General features: G+C 36.4%; 1 protein-coding gene across 1 annotated transcript in view; it reads right to left on the reverse strand.

The window, feature by feature from the left end:
- cpne9 (copine family member IX) overlaps positions 1-21,389 on the reverse strand; it is a 334,194-nt gene that overhangs the window by 42,551 nt on the left and 270,254 nt on the right. The window contains exons 14-16 of the mRNA XM_066698379.1: positions 19,739-19,800; positions 12,934-12,980; positions 12,326-12,507 (exon numbers count right to left, since the gene is read on the reverse strand). Coding sequence (XP_066554476.1) covers positions 12,326-12,507; positions 12,934-12,980; positions 19,739-19,800 — 291 coding nt within the window. The remainder of the gene's footprint in view (positions 1-12,325; positions 12,508-12,933; positions 12,981-19,738; positions 19,801-21,389) is intronic.

Below are 21,389 nucleotides of genomic sequence, written 5' to 3' on the forward strand. Positions count from 1 at the left end.
TAGTATAGGTCAGTCATTTTTTCACAGTGACTTTAATTGTAGTTTTTAAGACCATAGTAAATCCTGGAATTTATACATCTGCATGATGACAATTTCAGTTTTAATCTTAGACCTGACTCTATGCCAAAAAAACTGCAACCTAACAGTTTATTGGGTGCCAATCATCTGTTTCATTTAGTTGATTTCAATCATGGGGATTTCGCATCTGGATTGTTACATTATAAGAGCAATCAAAATTGGAAGAACACATTTGAGACTTTGCACCTAGGGCTAAAAACAATATTTAAAAGAGTGCATGATTTTTGTTAGTTAACTGCCACTGCCACTGCCACAAATCAGAAGAAATACCCAAAACACAATACCTATAAAAACACAAGCTTTAATTTAACCTTAACTTCTGACTCATTCAAATGTAATAATTGTGGAAAGAAGGAGAAAACATATTTGCTCAACTATTATTATTATTATTTTTATTTCTTGGCAGACTAGATAAAATACACAAAATAAAGAGTATGCATTTTGACAAAATGATCGGACTCAGTGATGGACATGTGTAGCCATTGTGGTCAGAGCTCAGGATTCAAACCACGCACCACAGGTGCCCCTCCCCAGGTGCTCCGCACTGCAGCAGCTTCATCCAGCCAGTAGAGCGATAAGCTATTCCAAAAGACTAAGGCTCATCACTGTACTGACTTACAGAGGGGGTTACATCACTTGTAACGTGCTCATATACCAAATGGGCTCAGTCACACATGGATGGGGTGAAATCAGCTTTCATATAAAGTGTGTAGCTAACTTAATAGCATGCAAAGAAGGGGAAAACATACAAACTACAAACAGACAGACCCCCAAGCTTTGATCAAACCCAGGATCCATATGTGAACATAGCTAACACTTTCTGATTGGATAACAAGGCTTCTATGCTTCAGTGTCATCAATATTTTCATCATTGTAAGTCTATGGAGAAAAGCAGAGACTAAATTTCCAATTGCTATATTAGGTTTCATAAGTATAATGTATTGTTCTCAACAGCTCGTAAGATATTTTGAATTAATTGCCATAAACCTCTATTTTTTTTTTTTTTTTACCACAGACACAGACACGATGCCGATCCCTGATTGTTAGTGTGTGTATGTTTGGATTCAGAATAATTTCTAACAGTACAATCAATTAATTTCTAAGCAGCAGGACACCAGTACTGTACCTCCTCTTAGTTTTCTTCAGTTTATTATTATTATTATTTCTTGGCAGACGCCCTTATCCAGGGCGACTTACAACATAAGTGCAAAACAAAGTGCAAAAATACAGCTAAGTAAAGGCATCAATCATTACAAATTAAATTTACATAAAACATAGCAATTCAAAATAATTACAACTTCCAATTTACAATTTACACAGGCAAGTACAGTAAGTGAGGTCCTACATCCTGGACGGTAAAAGCTAAGTGCTGTCAAGATGTAGGGTCACAGTCAGGGGCTATGGGAAAGGGAGCAAGGAGGAAACAAATCAAAAACGCAAGAAGCATAATAACAATCTGTGAAGTGCTATCTGACGGGGGTTAAAAGGACTAATATTATAAGTACTGTCTGAAAAGATGTGTCTTGAGTAAGCGCCGGAATGAGGTCAAGGACTATGCTGTTTTGACTTTGGTGGGAAGGTCGTTCCACCATTTAGGGGCCAGGGATGAGAAGGAGCAACTCTGGAGGAAGGGGAGTGGAGAGGAGGCAGAGTTAGTCTTCTGGCATTAGAAGACCGCAGTGGTCTGGAGGGGATGTATGGAGAGACGAGTGTCTGAAGGTAGCTTGGTGCAGTGTGGTCGAGACAGCCGGTATCGGGAGTCAGTGGAGGGAGCGGAGCAGTGGAGTAGCGTGTGCGAATCGGGGCAGAGAGAATACCAGACGAGCCGCAGAGTTCTGGATGAGATGGAGCAGGCGGGTAGTAGATGCAGGCAGGCCGGCCAGGAGGGAGTTGCAGTAGTCCAGGCAGGAGAGGACCAGTGACTGGACGAGCAGCTGAGTCGAGTAGTTGGTGAGGAATGGACGGATTCGGTGTATGTTGCTCAGGAAGAATCTACACGTGCGTGTCAGTGTGGTGATGTGCTGGGTGTAGGAGAGCGCAGGATCGAGGGTGACTCCTAGATTTTTAGCGGAAGAAGGAGAGAGTGTGGTGGATTCCAAGGGGATTGAGATGGGGAAGTCAGCAGAAGGTGAGGAAGAGTGGGGAAAAAACAGGAGATCAGATTTGGAGAGGTTGAGCTTGAGGTGGTGTGAGTGCATCCAGGCGGAGATAGCAGACAAGCAGGAAGAGATGCGACAGGGGATGAGAGGGTCAGAAGAGGGAAAAGACAGGAAAATCTGGGCATCATCAGCGTAGCAGTGGTAGGAGAAACAATGGGATGCGATGAGGGGGCCCAGGGAGCAAGTGTAGAGAGAGAACAGGAGGGGGCCCAGGATGGAGCCTTGGGGAACGCCTGTGAGGAGAGGTTGGGGGGTGGATGAGGAACCTCGCCATGTCACTTGGTAGGACCGGTCACTGAGGTAGGAGGAGAACCAGGTGAGAGCAGTCCCAGAGATTCCAAGGTCAGCGAGGCAGGAGAGGAGGATGGAGTGATTGACGGTGTCAAATGCTGCGGAGAGGTCAAGGAGGATGAGGACTGAGGAGAGGGAGGCCGCTCGAGCACAGCTGAGGGAGTCAGTGACTGCCAGGAGAGCCGTCTCAGTGGAGTGAGCTGTGTGGAAGCTGGATTGCAGAGGATCAAGGAGTGAGTGTTGGGACAGAAAATCAGAGAGCTGACGGTAGACAGCACGCTCAAGAGTCTTTTAGAGGAAGGGGAGTAGGGAGACATTGCGGTAGTTCTGAGGAGAGGTGGTGTCAAGGGTTGGTTTCTTGAGGAGTGGGATGACAGCAGCTTGTTTAAATGTAGAGGGGAAACAGCCAGAGAAGAGTGAGGAGTTGAGGAGGGAGGAGATGAAGGGGAGGAGATGAAGGGGAGAAGAAGGAGCGGTCGCTTGGAGGAGGCGAGAAGGGAAAGGGTCCAGGGCACACGTTGTAGGTTTGTGATGTAGGAGGAGAGCGGAAACTTCAGCATCTGAGAGAGGTGAGAATGAAGAAAAGGAAGCTTGATTGGAGGGAGGTTTGGGTGTGATGGGAGAGGAGGGGGGACTGTTGAAGAGCCTGCGGATGTCTGCAATCTTGGAGGAGAAGAAGGAGGCGAAATCATCAGCAGTGAGAGATGAGGGAGGAGGAGGGGGAGGGGGGGCAAGGATGGAGGAGGAGGTGGAGAAGAGTTTGCTGCGGTTGTTGACAGTGGATTCAAAGAGTGATTGGAAGTAAGACTTCTTGGCTGAGGTGAGTGAGGAGGAGAATGTAGACAGTAGAGAGCGCTAGACTTCGAGGGCAGCTGGGAGTTTACATTTTGCATTCTGTTCTACTATTTTATGCCACTATCTGTCTCTGTCTCTCTCTCTCTCTATCTCTCTCTCTCTCTCTCTATCAATCATATACACATATATACATATACATTTAAATATAAATTAATGGACCAGTACAATAATGATCCAATGCACAAATTCAGACCAAATGGTTAAGGGAGCACAGAATCTAGATTTTTTATTTGCCATCACAATCCACAGGCCTAAATCCAATAAAATGTGGTGTATGAACTGAACAAAGCAGTCCACAAGCACCTGGAGGAGATGGAGAAGTTCTACATGAAGGGCTGATCAAATATCTATCCTGGAAAGTTGATTAACCTTAAAGACTACAGGAAGTGCCTTCTCTGTGCTATCCCCAAAAAGTCACACCCTTTATTTGAAACAATGTTTTTTGGTTATTTCTATTTGTTTAATAAAACAAATTCACATTGTGAATTAAACAGTACTTATTTAGAAGTGATGTGTTTTCAATGGTTGTTAAACACTGATTTGGCCTAGAAAAAACTGCTTTCAGTTGATTTCAGTTGAAAATCAACTCAGTTCAGTTAAGATAGGGGTTGTGTAATCCTTAGACTGCTATATCATTATCATCTTTTTTTTTTTTATAGGGCACAATTTATACTCAATACACCATTGCTAACCATGAAACGTCCATCAGTAGAATTTACATGTGAAATGTAAGTTTACATGTAGAAATGGGCAAATTTCTCCTGTGTTTTCATCATTTTTACATCATTTACTCGAGTATTTAGGATTGTGACCGTGAATTTTTTGGCTGCAAGCCTTATTTTCCCAAGGTTTCGGCCAAACATGCACATTTCATGAGTTAAAACACTGCATGTAAACTCCCCATTGTTAACATTTTTGCCTGATACAACACTGTTGTACACACAGTGACCAAAGGGGTTATAAACACAGAATTTAAAACATTACAACATTGAAAAGATTAAAATAAACACAATTCAATTGCATTAAAAAATAAATAGACACGTTTGAAATATATTCCTAGAAATTGTCAGAGAAGTAGCTTTAATAAAGTGAGGAAGATTTTAGGAGTGTAAAGGCTAAATGTATGGTCACCAGAGGATCTGAGGTAATGAGACAGAACATAAAGGACCAGCAAACTCTGACAGGTACAAAGAAGCTAGATTATGAATTCACTACACTAGAGCTATATATATATATATACAGTGGGGGGAAAAAGTATTTGATCCCCTGCTGATTTTGTACGTTTGCCCACTGACAAAGAAATGATCAATCTATAATTTTAATGGTAGGTGTATTTTAGCAGTGAGAGACAGAATAACAACAAAAAAATCCAGAAAAATGCATTTCAAAAAAGTTATAAATTGATTTGCATGTTAATGACGGAAATAAGTATTTGATCCCCTATCAATCAGCAAGATTTCTGGCTCCCAGGTGTCTTTTATACAGGTAACGAGCTGAGATTAGGAGCACTCTCTTAAAGGGAGTGCTCCTAATCTCAGCTCGTTGCCTGTATAAAAGACACCTGTCCACAGAAGCAATCAATCAATCAGATTCCAAACTCTCCACCATGGCCAAGACCAAAGAGCTGTCCAAGGATGTCAGGGACAAGATTGTAGACCTACACAAGGCTGGAATGGGCTACAAGACCATCGCCAAGCAGCTTGGTGAGAAGGTGACAACAGTTGGTGCGATTATTCGCAAATGGAAGAAACACAAAATAACTGTCAGTCTCCCTCGGTCTGGGGCTCCATGCAAGATCTCACCTCGTGGAGTTTCAATGATCATGAGAATGGTGAGGAATCAGACCAGAACTACACGGGAGGATCTTGTTAATGATCTCAAGGCAGCTGGGACCATAGTCACAAAGAAAACAATTGGTAACACACTACGCCGTGAAGGACTGAAATCCTGCAGCGCCCGCAAGGTCCCCCTGCTCAAGAAAGCACATGTACAGGCCGGTCTGAAGTTTGCCAATGAACATCTGAATGATTCAGAGGAGAACTGGGTGAAAGTGTTGTGGTCAGATGAGACCAAAATCGAGCTCTTTGGCATCAACTCAACTCGCCATGTTTGGAGGAGGAGGAATGACCCCAACAACACCATCCCCACCGTCAAACATGGAGGTGGAAACATTATGCTTTGGGGGTGTTTTTCTGCTAAGGGGACAGGACAACTGCACCGCATCAAAGGGACAATGAACAGGGCCAACCTTAGTGACTTGGAGAGGATCTGCAAAGAGGAGTGGGACAAAATCCCTCCTAAGATGTGTGCAAAGCTGGTGGCCAACTACAAGAAACGTCTGAGCTCTGTGATTGCCAACAAGGGTTTTGTACTAAGTACTAGTACTAAGTACTAAGTCGAAGGGGTCAAATATTTATTTCCCTCATTAACATGCAAATCAATTTATAACTTTTTTGAAATGCATTTTTCTGGATTGTTTTGTTGTTATTCTGTCTCTCACTGCTAAAATACACCTACCATTAAAATTATAGACTGATCATTTCTTTGTCAGTGGGCAAACGTACAAAATCAGCAGGGGATCAAATACTTTTTTCCCCCACTGTATATATATATATATATATATATGTATATGTATATATATATATATGTATATATATATGTATATATATGTATATATATATATATATATATACGTATATGTATATATATATATATATGTATATGTATATATATATATATATATGTATATAATATCCATCAAAGTAAATAGGGGAGAGAAAGCAAGTAAAAAAATCAAAGCATTATAATTGGTGGGTAGAAGTTTTTTTGTTGTTTGTTTGTTTTTGCTGTCGAAAATTTTGATTTTGAAACTGATAACGTTACAGAATATTCAACAAATGAATTTCCTACACAACTGTGTGTATAGATTATATTTGCATAATGAATAGTAAATAGATTGCGATGTTGATTTTTCAATTATCAACATTAGTCAACACTGTTTGCATTTCCACAGACTTTATTTCCCAACAGATTACAGGAATTATCTTGATGAAGAGGTAGCCTATATTTAATAATTGAACATGGCGCACCAACCTTCCATATCCTCCAGATCTATTGTTTATTACATGATCCTGAAATGAGACCAACAACAATGTAACTATAATCTGAATATGATATGCTTTTACTTAATTTAAAATTCCTGTTTTATTTTACCTTTAAATTAGGTTAGGCAGAATTACAACAGTGGTCTTGCACAGGTAAGTCCTTATCATGTTTGTGCTTGTGGGCTTGCTGTATTTGTAAGCAACCTTTATAGCTCTGTCATTGTTAGGCAGGATGCTTCAAGCATTATTTCGGGAACACCTATTTTGAATTTGAATGAGCTGATCCCATTAATTTTCTGTTACACAGTATAATTATGATTTGTTTATTTTTATTATCATAATTATTATATCCAAACCAACTTACATGGATATTCATTTATAAAATTAGATTTTTATTGGTGTAGTCAGGGTACCAAAGTAATACCTCACCTAGGAGTTTAACCTGCAAACCTCCAGATCCAAGAAAATAACTCTTATCACTGTTTCACATTAGTGCCACTACAGATAGATTGAAAAGTGTTTGATTAATAGCAGGGATTCAGCAAAGCAGACAGTATCTTTGTATTTATTTATTGTATTGTTAAAAAATGGGAAAAATAAATCACCTGAAAATCAGAACCACCTCATTCCACTGCAAGAATGCTTAAAATACCACCTATCATACATAGCTACCATGTTTGTGTGTTGGCATTGTGTCATTGTGAATAAAAAATAATGGAATCCAATGTTAGAGGTTTCAATAACCATCCTTGATGGTTACATTCAAACATCATCCACAGTAGTCAAAAAGAGTCTACAACCAAGATATATTTTGGCTGATGTATCGTCTTCCTACTGTAATTTCTAATAAAAGTTACCCTGCCCAATGTTCTGGAAAGTTCTTAAACGTTTCTGAGCAGTTACACGACAAGTGAAACTAATTTGTATTAAATGATCCTAATTAGTGTCACTCATGAACAAAGCTGGTTCTGTGGCAATGTCTTAAACTCAGTGAGAGAGAGAAATCTGCAGTCTTTGTAGCTGCAGCCTGCACACTTCCCTTTTATGTTTAGATACTCAACATGACACCCATATCAATAAATGCACAGACACTCTGGGCTATATGGCAATATGCAATATGATTCATCTCAGTTATTCTCATATACTCAAAGCAACTTGCTTGCTATATAGGGACGAAGAATCTCTTAATCAACTCTTAGTGGTGCATAATGGAACCCCATACCAATTGCTAAAAGTGACTTCTGAAGACACTGAAATAAAAACTGTTAATTTGATATACTGTATTGTAAGTGTTAGGGTGCAAATCCATATCTTATGTGCAGTATAAGCAAAAACCATCAATACTTCCCTCTCTACATTGCCTTGCCAAGAATAGTTATGGTACTGAACAGCTAGTGATGAAGTCCTGAAGAGAATTTATTTAACAATGAACCAGAAAGCATGAACTTTACATTTAACATAAACATTTCAACATAATACAAAAATAATTCCATTTAACAAGTTCCATCATGAGCAAACATATGTATGGATTGCATATGGCTAAGATCTCAGATTTGAAACGTCATTACAAGCACAACTCAGAGCTGAAGATGATGATGATATTATTATTATTATTATTATTATTATTATTATTATTATTATTATTATTATTATTATTAACATGTTTGCAATTATTACTGCACGTGGAATACAAATAGTGTGCTCCTGAAGCTTGAAATAGCACCAAAACACGAAAATAGCACTTTTTTGGGATATAGATAGGAGCAATAGCTTTCGTGTAGGTAACAATTTGTGGTGTTGAAATGTGCTAATATGGTATAATTGAACAGAAAAATAACAGATACTTTATTTATACACTACTAATGCATGGAGACATATAAACTAATTATTTTTGAAACTGAGTGTTCCTTTAAGGTCTTATATAAGACTACCTGGATTTGAAAGCTTTTGTGCAGTCCCTGAATTAGATTTTGACTGTATTTCATCTTCAGGGGAAAAAAAAAGGTATTCAGTATTCATTAAAAAGTAATGTGATCTGAAACTTTTTTCCAGATATCAGATAGATTTTACATTAATTACCACTTCATGGAGTGCCACATTTTTTCTTATGCAATAAGGAACAACAATCAGACATCCTGAGGAGATTCATCACTTATTTACAGGCCATGGATTGTGGAGAAATCCCCTTTAGGATCCTGTCCTTTATCAGTAAACACAAATGACAGAAACAAAAAGTAGTATGGGGAAACAATCCTTTTGATTTATACAGTAATGATTCCACATGACAATGTCACGATAACTGCTATTTATGCTACATCCAAAAAAATTGAACACTGGTACAGTATAACAAACAAATTATTTAATGTTCTGTGCCTATGCCAGGTTTGGCCATTTTTAAAAGGGATCAGAAAGAGAAAGTGCAGGAAAAAGCTCCCTTCATTCAAATGTTTCCTTGATAAGTTGTAAATCAGTACTGACTTGAGGGAGATTCATAGTGATGCTCATTTTTGCATTAGCCCACAAAAGACAGCAGGGTTGTATGAGAAATAAACCTAAATTCTCTTCTTGTGGAGGCTAGGAGCCTGATTAGCAATGTGAAAACTTATGAAAAAATTATGGTGAAAAATCCTCAAGAATATTATTGTTTTGATGAAACTGTGCTCTGCAATTGATATTCTGAAAAGCTTTCAGAATATGAAGTTCCATCACTACATTGCAAATATTACTATAAAATAAAGCATTTTATTTCACAGCTATTCATATTGTTACTATTATTTGTCTAGTGTCTAGTAATAATAATAATAATAATAATAATAATAATAATAATAATAATAATTATAATTCATGCTAATTTAGTTTTTTTCTGTTTTGTGTTTCTGGTACGTGACAAAGCATCACACTGCGAAACACAGACATAGCATTTCTGTCAGCTTTAGACATCTGAAGTTTACACAGATTCTGTACATACATACTCCTAATCCAATATACAGAAATACTGGTAGCTATGCAAACAGAAGTGGATCAGGCAGAAATAAAAAAGTATCTAAAGCAGCACATTCAAAGTCTGTGCTATCCAGCACTTAGCTTCAAATTAATTTAATGATCAGAATTCCTGCTTCTCTAAAGCTTGTTAATGCCTAGTCTGTTTGTCACAGTAAATTTGAAAAGCTCAGATAAAGGAAATTCTTTCATGTGGTTTCACAGACCCCAATTAGCAATATTCCTCAACTGAATTGCACTTTTGGTATAGATTAATGAAAAGTTAATTTCATGATCAAGGTTCAAAATACTCCTGGGGCCGGTTGTACTAATAAAATAATACATTTGTATCGGATCCAAGCTCACTGAATCCATAACATAAATAAACAAAGAGCAAGGGCCACAAAGGTAATACTCAACCAGAAATGCGATCATGACCAAATAAATGCAGACAGATGCAATATCCGTACAACTTGTTTTTATAAATTGACCTATACAACTTTAAAATATCATACATATACATATAAATTTAATAATCACAAAACATATAATTTATATTGTCAAAAATGTTCCCAGCTTCACTATTTGAAAGCACTCGAGCGCTCTTCCTCGAGACCATATTGAGAAAAGGTGTCTCCTCAGACTGAAGAGCCTGCTTGAAAGTAAGTTCACTTCCTCGACCATTTTTAAAATATTTAACATTTTTTAAATATCAATGATAGGCTTTTTATTTTCTGTATCGCAGAATAGTTTATAGTGAATTGAAATGACAATATATAGCTAAGTGGTTAATTAATTATGTTGCGAATGTATTTCAATTTGGTCAGATGTGAAAAACAGAAGTGTTCACATTTTCTTCGCATTGTATTTTTCTTCAATTAGCTGGTTTCATTCTTAAGTATAGGTGTAGAGTGTAAAGATGGCACAGATTTTTGTTTGTTTGTTTGTTTGTTTGTATTTTTAAGAGGACACTGAATTAGCCACAAATGTATGATGACGTTGGGCCAACATTGGCACAATGAGCAAAACAACATTGGCCCAACACTGCTGTGCTATCTGGGTAGTAGCACTGGGAACAAGGGCCAATAGGCCATGCTCGATTGGAGCTAAACTTAGAGAGAGTTGCTTCAATTCACTCCTGTCCCACTCTTTTTCAACAAACAGACAACGTATCGGTCTCTCTCTGGCATTCTGGATGGCACTACACTACAGTGGTGTTTTTGTGTTCAAGTTGGTATCTGCTGTGTTGCTGTATAATACCTCTTCAATATAAATAGGTTGGGGACCCTAGTGTGTCTACACCAAAACCCAGGCCCCTGAGACCTCAATAGTTCCAGAGAGGACACTGGGTAAGGGACTACTGGGTTTACCAATAACAACTGCTAGAGAGCACACAGTATACAAACACATAAAATAGAAACCCTTACATATATAATATACAGAGAGCACATATTCAAACTCAGTATTTCTATCCAAAACAAGCTCTCCCCCCAACCTCCAAATAGAGCAAAATATATCATTGTGAACAAATAAAACACTGTTTTGTTTATTCTGGGGTGCTCATGACTTTTGTTTTTACAAACTGGAACTTCTCACCACAGTTTTATAAACAGCCCAAAAGATTCTATAAGTATTCTATTTTGTTATTCTTTTGATTGAGCAATTGAAATAATGGTGCAGTTGAAAATAACAGCATGCTTAACTCAATCATTCCAATTACTCCCTTGAGTGTAGGGAATTCAATCCAGACTGTGAGACACATTAGTTGGGGAGATAAACCATGAATGAGAAGACTTTTCATTATTAATCACATAGTCCCTATTTCTGTCACTGCAACTGATAGGGAAGGACTACTCCAGGTATTAACAGATATATTTTCTATGGATGAATAACTTTTTAGCTACAAACTGCGCATTTCTGACATTTTCTATTAAATATCCTCTGTGTCTGTTAATGCTTTGCTCACACTGCAAGACTGTATTAATACTTTGTGATATATTCCCTGGTGATTAATATCATGTTGTTGGTGGTTAATCTTTCATATACATATCTACTCTGCATATTCAGTCAAATGTTTTTGTATTCAGGGCTTTTCAGATGCGTCATGCAGATACATTTTGGGGAGCACAGTCAGAGAATTAAATCATACAAATATTGAGAATTACATGCCTTTCACTACATCCAGGGTACTTTACTCATCAATGTTTTTTATGTTATACAAACTGTATGAAAAAAAAGATGACTGCCTATCAATTACTACTATTTTTTTTTCATAAACACTTCCTAAAATTAAACATGACTTATATTAACTTTATCAAATTGATCCTTTCCCCAACAAAAATATGAAATTCTCAGTTAGAATGTGTTAAACTTCATTGTAATAGGTTGGCCAATACATTTTTTAAATGTAATCAAATAAAGTTTAAACTTGGTTTCAATACAAGTGTTAAGCCTAACTTAGACATTATGAATTTACCAAAACTTTTTTCCCCCTGACAAAGATGCCTTTTCCATCCAAAAAGTTGTTTTAGCCTGCTTGCCAATCTCCGGTTTATGTTACTTCCCACATCCAGTGTTAAATATAATACTTTATTTTTTTATTATAATAAAATATAATTTTACATTGTATAACATAATATTGCAGTTTAAAACACTTTGGATGTTTTTTCTTAATAAAAAAAAAAAACATTCAAACAGTAGTTCTCAAGCAATGGCAACTCCTGCTGTGAGGATTGGAGTTGTAGTGGTGTGTCTTGTTGGTCATTCCACGTTGGGAGGGGGGTAAAAGGAAAATTCAAAATTTCGTGAATGAAAAATGTAGAAACACATGCACATATGTGTGAAGAAACTCATTCTTACCAAAGGAAATGCATGAGAGATTTTCCCATCTGGCGGAAGCTTAGCCCCAAATCCGTATGCTGGGAAGAGTTTGTCGCTATCGTAATCTTGAATGATCTCCCCCACTGCCTTCAAGGCCATGGCGTAAGCATTCATCTGATAGGGGTTCATGTAGTGCAGTGACGTTGGCTGGGAAGGGTTACCTAAAGACAAGGACAGTAGACTAAGAATAAAGAGAACCTTACACTGCAGGTCCTTATAATAAGTGGCAACAACATGTTCATCAGAACATCATAGTGCACAGGACAAATACTATTGAAAATACAGAGCTATAGATTATTAAAAACAACTTGAAAGAATTGACACTGGGGGAAAAGTACACATCCTTTGCAAATGACAACACAAAAAACTAAAAAGCAAAAAAAGCCATAGGACCAGAAAGCTTAACTGATGAAAACATTTAATAAACAATGAGTTTTTCATTTGCTTTAGTGCATTTTCTCCATTATCTTTTTTTCCTGTTTACTGTTTGCATTATACGTGGTGCTTTGTGAAAATTTCATTATGACTTAAGGTCATTCATTGAAATGCAACTCTCCAAAGCTGCTCTAGAACAATTCAACACTTACCATTTGATGCAGTGAAGTCTATTGCTACAGTAAAGTTCAGCTGAGTACTGCAAAGAGAAAGGAGAATTCAAAAGACATTGAAAACATATAGAAACAAAGCATCATTTTTTTAAACACATGATTCAAAAAAGGTATATTCATTATGATTCATTATATTTTCTCACCATGAGCTGCACAATTGATTTAATCAAAGGCAAGGCATGCTCATTTCATCAAGAGAGTGAATATTCACTTGCACTCCATGTCAGTACTTCCAATGCTTCAGTAAATACTGAAGGAATATGTAAGTATTGGACTTTTTAGTCTGATTCATTGACATGTACATTCAAGATAAGGGGATAAAATAAAATCTATCAAAGTTTTTTTTTTTTTTTAGAGATGTATCTTCTTTATGAAATTAAAATACAATTGAATTTGTTCACAGCTCAGTAACTGATAGTTTGCACCCAAGTAGATTGAGCAACAGAACGTGAAAGAGCATATGTTCAGCTTGTCAACATTCTTTTATCTATTTGCTAACCCTTTCACTTTCAGTCAATGATTTGCCCCATGGCCCAATTATAATTATTAAATGGAATTAAACATATTGCTAACTCAGTTTTACATCATACACCAGGAAAAACTCCCAATTAACTCACAATTGCCTGGTCTCAGTGGTTTTGTAGTTGTTGTTTTATATTTGCCAGGCAACCTCTTTCAGAGAAATGCATTGGGACAGCAGTGTATTCCAGGCTTAAGCTAGCTGCAAGTGTGATTGTTGATGTTTAAATGATGTATCCTCCCTTCTTTAGAATTTGAGATGTGAATCTCATTCCCAGAAATTAATTAGGCCCTCTAGACCAAGTAGAATATTGAACTTATTCAACTTTTCATTGACTAATGAGTTACTGTGCAATAAGTAAAATAAAACAAAGAAAACAATACATTATTAAAAGGAACCATTCCTTGAGCATTTGGAGTGTGACAATGTAAATAATCATATGTAAGCATATCAGTTAGATAATGTTGCTGTTTAATGAAATGTTGATAAATTAGTCATTTTAATAGCAGACAAACTACTGCACATGAAATGTACAGTGAAACAGCATACAGATTATGTGGAATTTACATTTTCTGAAAATATTTCTTACATCAATTTAAACATTTCAAATAATTTAAAAGGTATTTTCAATAATATGCTCAATAGCATACACATTATTTTTGCTTTTTAGATTTTTTTGGTACAGTGGGGGAAAAAAGTATTTGATCCCCTGCTGATTTTGTACGTTTGCCCACTGACAAAGAAATGATCAGTCTATAATTTTAATGGTAGGTGTATTTGAACAGTGAGAGACAGAATAACAACAAAAAAATCCAGAAAAACGCATTTCAAAAAAGTTATAAATTGATTTGCATGTTAATGAGTGAAATAAGTATTTGATCCCCTATCAATCAGCAAGATTTCTGGCTCCCAGGTGTCTTTTATACAGGTAACGAGCTGAGATTAGGAGCACTCTCTTAAAGGGAGTGCTCCTAATCTCAGCTTGTTACCTGTATAAAAGACACCTGTCCACAGAAGCAATCAATCAATCAGATTCCAAACTCTCCACCATGGCCAAGACCAAAGAGCTGTCCAAGGATGTCAGGGACAAGATTGTAGACCTACACAAGCCTGGAATGGGCTACAAGACCATCGCCAAGCAGCTTGGTGAGAAGGTGACAACAGTTGGTGCGATTATTCGCAAATGGAAGAAACACAAAATAACTGACAGTCTCCTTCGCTCTGGGGCTCCATGCAAGATCTCACCTCGTGGAGTTTCAATGATCATGAGAACGGTGAGGAATCAGCCCAGAACTACACAGGAGGATCTTGTTAATGATCTCAAGGCAGCTGGGACCATAGTCACCAAGAGAACAATTGGCAACACACTACGCTGTGAAGGACTGAAATCCTGCAGCGCCCGCAAGGTCCCCCTGCTCAAGAAAGCACATGTACAGGCCCGTCTGAAGTTTGCCAATGAACATCTGAATGATTCAGAGGAGAACTGGGTGAAAGTGTTGTGGTCAGATGAGACCAAAATCGAGCTCTTTGGCATCAACTTAACTCGCCGTGTTTGGAGGAGGAGGAATGACCCCAAGAACACCATCCCCACCGTCAAACATGGAGGTGGAAACATTATGCTTTGGGGGTGTTTTTCTGCTAAGGGGACAGGACAACTGCACCGCATCAAAGGGATGATGGACGGGGCCATGTACCATCAAATCTTGGGTGAGAACCTCCTTCCCTCAGCCAAGGCATTGAAAATGGGTCGTGGATGGCTATTCTAGCATGAAAATGACCCAAAACACACAGCCAAGGCAACAAAGGAGTGGCTCAAGAAGAAGCACATTAAGGTCCTGGAGTGGCCTAGCCAGTCTCCAGACCTTAATCCCATAGAAAATCTGTGGAGGGAGCTGAAGGTTCGAGTTGCCAAACATCAGCCTTGAAACCTTAATGACTTGGAGAGGATCTGCAAAGAGGAGTGGGACAAAATCCCTCCTGAGATGTGTGCAAACCTGGTGGCCAACTACAAGAAACGTCTGACCTCTGTGATTGCCAACAAGGGTTTTGCCACCAAGTACTAAGTCGAAGGGGTCAAATACTTATTTCCCTCATTAACATGCAAATCAATTTATAACTTTTTTGAAATGCGTTTTTCTGGTTTTTTTTGTTGTTATTCTTTCTCTCACTGTTCAAATACACCTACCATTAAAATTATAGACTGATCATTTCTTTGTCATTGGGCAAACATAGAAAATCAGCAGGCGATCAAATACTTTTTTCCCTCACTGTAAGTGTAAAAAAAAGGCAAAAAAGGTCACACCATTAGTTATTTTAACATTAACGTGACCTTGGTTTAATCAAAAACCTTATCTTATTAAATGTAATATTATATGTGAACCCAATCAATTGTAAATTCCTTTAGAGGTAATCAGTAAAACTGCAGGTTGATGTTAGTATACTGAAATATAAAACCTCCCTCATAAAACGATAGTTTGTAAATACAATTCTGGTTATCTGAAAATGAGAATACTGCCTAAAGGGGGACGGACCCTCATTACCACAGGAACTCATGAATGCATGGTCTAACACAGCCACCTATAAGCCAATGCACACACTCAGGAACCCCCCCCCCCTTCTGCCTGCTTTTACTAGTACATAAGTACATAAGACAGATATTGGGGGTCGGACTTCATACACAGTGATGCAGAATGACTGAGAGGTGAGGAAATAAAGGGATGGAAAGTCATGAGGGGTTTGCAAGGTTAAGAATAAGCATTTTGTATTAACTTTCTGTACCTAGTTCTACTTGTATCTGACTTGTATGCTGTGATCTATATCATTGTACTGACTAATTTATTTGACTAAGTGACATTTCCTTACTAGCAAGTTCAATTCCTACAAGGTCCTTCAGGGTGTATAGAGTTGCAATGTTATTCTGCTATTCATTTAGTTAAATAAATAGTATTCAATAAATTAGAGTTATTTACCAATTATATGTTATCAGTTTGTGGAACTCAAACTATAGAGATTCCCTTTGAATAAATAAGGACTGTGGAAACTTTAGACTGGCTCTCGTTTGAATCAACTGAAATCTTTGATTGTGTAATCGCCTCTCTACTAGACAGTCCTAATACATACCTCCACACAATTAATCAATGTTTTATTTGCCACTATGATGAATAAGGTTTGTAGCACACTTATGAATAATCAATTTCTTTCTGACTAATTTAAAGAGCTAATGGCTTTTTAAATGATCTGTGAGGTTGTTTACTCATCTGTTTCAGAGCCCTGCTGCCTGGCAACAATAGCTGAAACATTTTCCCAAGATTAAATCAATAAAATACATTTCTGTGTAGTCTAGGCAAAGTCATACTTTAAACACTAATTTCTTTAGAGAAAATCTGTAATTCTTCATCTTTTAAAGACTTTATTTTGTTGTTTTATCATACACAGCATCCACCTTCTGGCATCTGCTTAAGACACACCTGTTCAGAATCTAATTATACTGCCTGTTATACTGCAGCCTAATCTCATCAATGTCTCAGCACTCTTGCTCTTAAGTACATTTTTATTATGCTATGCTACCTCATGCTCCTGATTACTTATGTATTTTTAGCACTTTCATCATTTTATTGAACCTTCTCCTTTTCCTATACTAGTCCACTCCTAAAAACATACCAGGGACAGAACTCAATAATGTTTGCTCATTTGTACTAGAATGTGTGCTTATTGTATTTTACACTGATTGTATTTACTGCACTTTCTAATGTTTTAAAATTGTTTCTTGTGAAAACTGTAAGTTGCCCTTGGCAAGGGCATATATACATAAATAAAAATAGCCCTTGTGAAGTAGAGAACATCAAGTATTCTAAGTAGGATTATATAGCAACTTTGGACTTAGCAGGCTTCTCTTACAAATCCTTAGGAAATAGGTTAAAATGAATCTAAATTTAACATGCATAAAAAAAACTAGATATTTATTCCATTCATTTCTTAGATTTCTTAAATTAAAAGATGTCCACAACTGGATATCCATTATTTGTAAACAACTTAAGATTTGTTTTATGGTTCTTTAATCAAGATAAACTGCCAATTATATATTTAGAGAAACAACAAATTAAAAATAAAAGAAAGAATATGCACACACACACTACACAGCTGTCTCCTTTTAGGTACAGTGAAAAGTATACACCCCCTGTTATGTGTAAAATGTGCCAGATTATAATCTTGAATTGAATACTAAATACAGTTTTTGCATTTGGAAATGATTAAATTATAGATTAGAGATTTCAAAGCCAGGATCAAATGGGGGGACTATTGTAGCAGGGCTCTCCCCTATTCTCACTTCCACTGTTAGGCAGCTGGCTCCTATAGTGACCTTTTATTCAGAGCCAATTCTCCATGGGGTGTCCCTATACTCTGAAGAAAAAACTTCAAAGACAACACAGAGTACACCAGCACAAAGACAAAGTTAAACTGATGAAGTTTCAGAAATGCTGCCAGAACACAATATTGAACTGAATTTTATAGCTGGCCTCAAGCACGTGTGTGAACATGTGAAAATATGTTTTCATTCAATTAAATGGGTTTAAAGCAAATAATTATAGTGAACAAAAGCTCAATGTACCAATGGCACTTTTGTAACTGTAACTACATAAATGATTATATTTGAAAACATGGAATAAAAACATTAAGATACTAAATATGATTGGAACGTGTTCAGTACTTTAGTAATTACATTTTAATTGCACTCTTTGACTTGTTTGAATTCTAAAAGTATCCCACATAAGAACAGCAGAGCTTGGATAGCCACACAATCCCTAAAAAACACAGCCAGCCCTTCATGACAACTACAATAAGAATCTATATTGCTTTAACTCAGCTTTAATATTAATATTAATATTAAACACAAATTTGGCACGACTTAAAATACCAGCGTAAAGTGTAGATAAGTAAAGTGAAATAATGCTAAATAATGGATAGGTATAGCATACCATGATTCAAATAATAGAAAACCATGTCAAAGCAGTGCATGTATGGTAAAACAATGGACAAACCATGGGTAAACTGCCAGATTACTATGGAGAGGGGAGGCTACACAGTACTGACAATAAAGCTCATGTACTATATATCTTAACCTTTATACTTACAATTATGATAACCCCTCTTTTCTGTGAAATGTACATTTAAATCAAGATACCACCTGTGTTTCACCTGTCTATCCATTAAACAACCTCCAGATACCCCTTCTATGTTTAAAGAAACCCACCAGCAGCCTATCTCTCTCTGACATTTTAAATTTGTTCTCATGAATGCATAAGTAATTGGGAAAATTCTTAATTTTCTAATCCTTCTGTGTTTAGTCTAGTTGATTTTAACTTATTAATCAATTTCTAACTGGCCAATTAAACAATACATTCTAAAATATCTCTTAAATGATGTTATAAGGTAATATGGACTGAATAAAGAGTTTAGGGAACTTCCACGATGCTCACTGGGTGTTGTTCGAGAATGCACAGAGAAGAAGGTTTATAGTTTATGTTTTCATAATTTTTTAACAGCAGAGTTTTGATCTGCAATTCGACTGCTTGTGCGAATTTGTGTTTGGATCTGGACATTATGACAAATATATAATCTTTCTTGACTGGCTTAATTCACATTCCACATAATATTTTTCAGTACTCCACTGCTGTTTTAACAAGCAATTTGATGTTGTATTCTAGATAAAATGGCAGCAAAAAGATATCTGCCGATGAGATGAAAAATGTAATTTACATTCTCAACCTCACTGTGAGCAAGTCAACAGTGCTACACAGATTAAATAGTTGAGTCTGTAACAGTATTCAAAGCAGTAGATCATAAATGTGCGTTTCTCCTTTGTAAATATAGAGAATAACCTCTTTCTGGCATTTAGATATGGTTACATATATTTATCAGGAGATTGATTGATTAATGTGTATGTATTAAGTATTTTTCCCTTCAAACCTATTTTACATTATTATTTCTATTGCCAATGGGGAAGAAGGATCTTAAAACAGGCTGAAAAATATTGTGAAATATACATTATTTTTTTTAGCAGTTCACATGGTGTTTACATATTAAATGAAAGTACAAATATGCACAAAAAGCTTTCATTCACATTAATAAGGCAATTCAGGGAGGTGATTTATAACAAGATAATGTGCTTTGAGAGATTAGGGGAACCCCAGTTAGTCTTGTGACAGCTCAAGCCCACATAATACCTGCTTGGAAGCAACTTATCTTCTTATTAAGTTTTCTTACCCTCCTCTTATGAAATCCACAAATGTGTATTCAGATTCGACTTTGAACGACAGGAGAGTTACCTTAAAAAATAAAATGGAAGGAAATAGAATAAGATATAGAATAGGATACAGAATAACACACCCAACTTTATGCTTTTCTTGTAGGCATGAAATTATATCAAACTGTTAATAAATAAAGCCATGACCTTTTTAAATATACATATATATGCGCATGTTTAAGGTTTATGTTAAACCTGTCGCTTATGAGCGGGAAATATCAGGTGACATTAACTAAACGTGTAAAAAGTGTAATGACTTTTGCGTGGTTCAAATAGAGTTAAGCCAAAGATTAATATTTAATTGTGGGTGTTACGCAAACATGGGGTGAAAATTCAGCAAATGAGGTATTTACCATTTATTAAAATTAGATGTACTAAAGCTCCTAGCCTTAGCAACACTTACAATTGTGTGAATTAGTTAAGAACTATGTTTCAAACTCTTGCAATCAGTGATCCTTTCAAAGGAAATGTGAAAAAAACACTATAACCTTACCAAGATCAAAAGAACAAATCAGGAACAGGTACAGTCTAGCCAACCACACAATTATTGAGCTACTGGATAATCAAAAAGATGACCTGGAGCCTGCTTCCTGGGGGACCAATTCTATCCCTATGGTGGTGAAACTATTATACACCCTGCATTTTTGTGCCTTCAAGTCTTTTCAGGGAACCGTGGCAGTAGTTGCTTATCAGAGACGAATGCATAAATTAATATTTTTCCCTAAAAGCATGCTTGAGCCTGAACAATTCTTTTGAATGTCATGTTTCCCCAGTGTATTGGGAGCAATAGACTTCACACATGTGCCTTACATTTTTTTTTTTATTATTATTATTTTTTTTAACATATTCCATAGTTTATTAGGCATATTTATGTAAATAGAAAGCATACCCATTCTGTGATTGTCCCACAAATGTCATAGCAAAATATCCACGGTTAGTCCCCTTTATTTTTCAGAACAGTAAAATATTAAAAATGCTTAAATAAATATGGAAATGAGATACTGAATGTATTATTATTATTATTATTATTATTATTATTATTATTATTATTATTATTGTTCTATTATCTACTATTATTATGTTGTAAGGAGACAGTGGCTATCCTTTACATCTGTGGATACTGAGGCCGGTATTGAATCCAACTTCTTCTCCTTCACCAACGACATTAACATATTTTCTCTTAAAACATACAATCTATTTTTCTATTTTGCAACTCTGCACAACAAAGATGGTATGTTTGTACTGTTACTGGTCTTTCATATAACATAGCCCTATAGCCCCATAGCTACCCAGTACTGTAATGGAGATTTGTACAAAATCAATATCTTTTTTTAAAATATAATTTGTATTGATATTTACTTTAACCTGCTTGGATTAAGCCCTGTAAAAATATTTACTTTTAATTTCCGATTTTAGTAATTATTCCATAAATATAAATACCGGTGCACTGGAAGAGTACAGGGAAAGTGGAAAAAATAACAAGACCAAACCAAACAAAATATCTCTTTTGTTTAATTTGTTTGTTATTGTTTTCAGATTTGTAATTAAACGATTATGTTGAGAAGAATGGGAGAAATAAAAGGTGGAGAAACATGTTAATTTATACTTTGT

Source organism: Amia ocellicauda, chromosome 3 (genome assembly GCF_036373705.1).
Source record: "Amia ocellicauda isolate fAmiCal2 chromosome 3, fAmiCal2.hap1, whole genome shotgun sequence".
In the NCBI taxonomy this organism is placed as follows: Eukaryota; Metazoa; Chordata; class Actinopteri; order Amiiformes; family Amiidae; genus Amia; species Amia ocellicauda.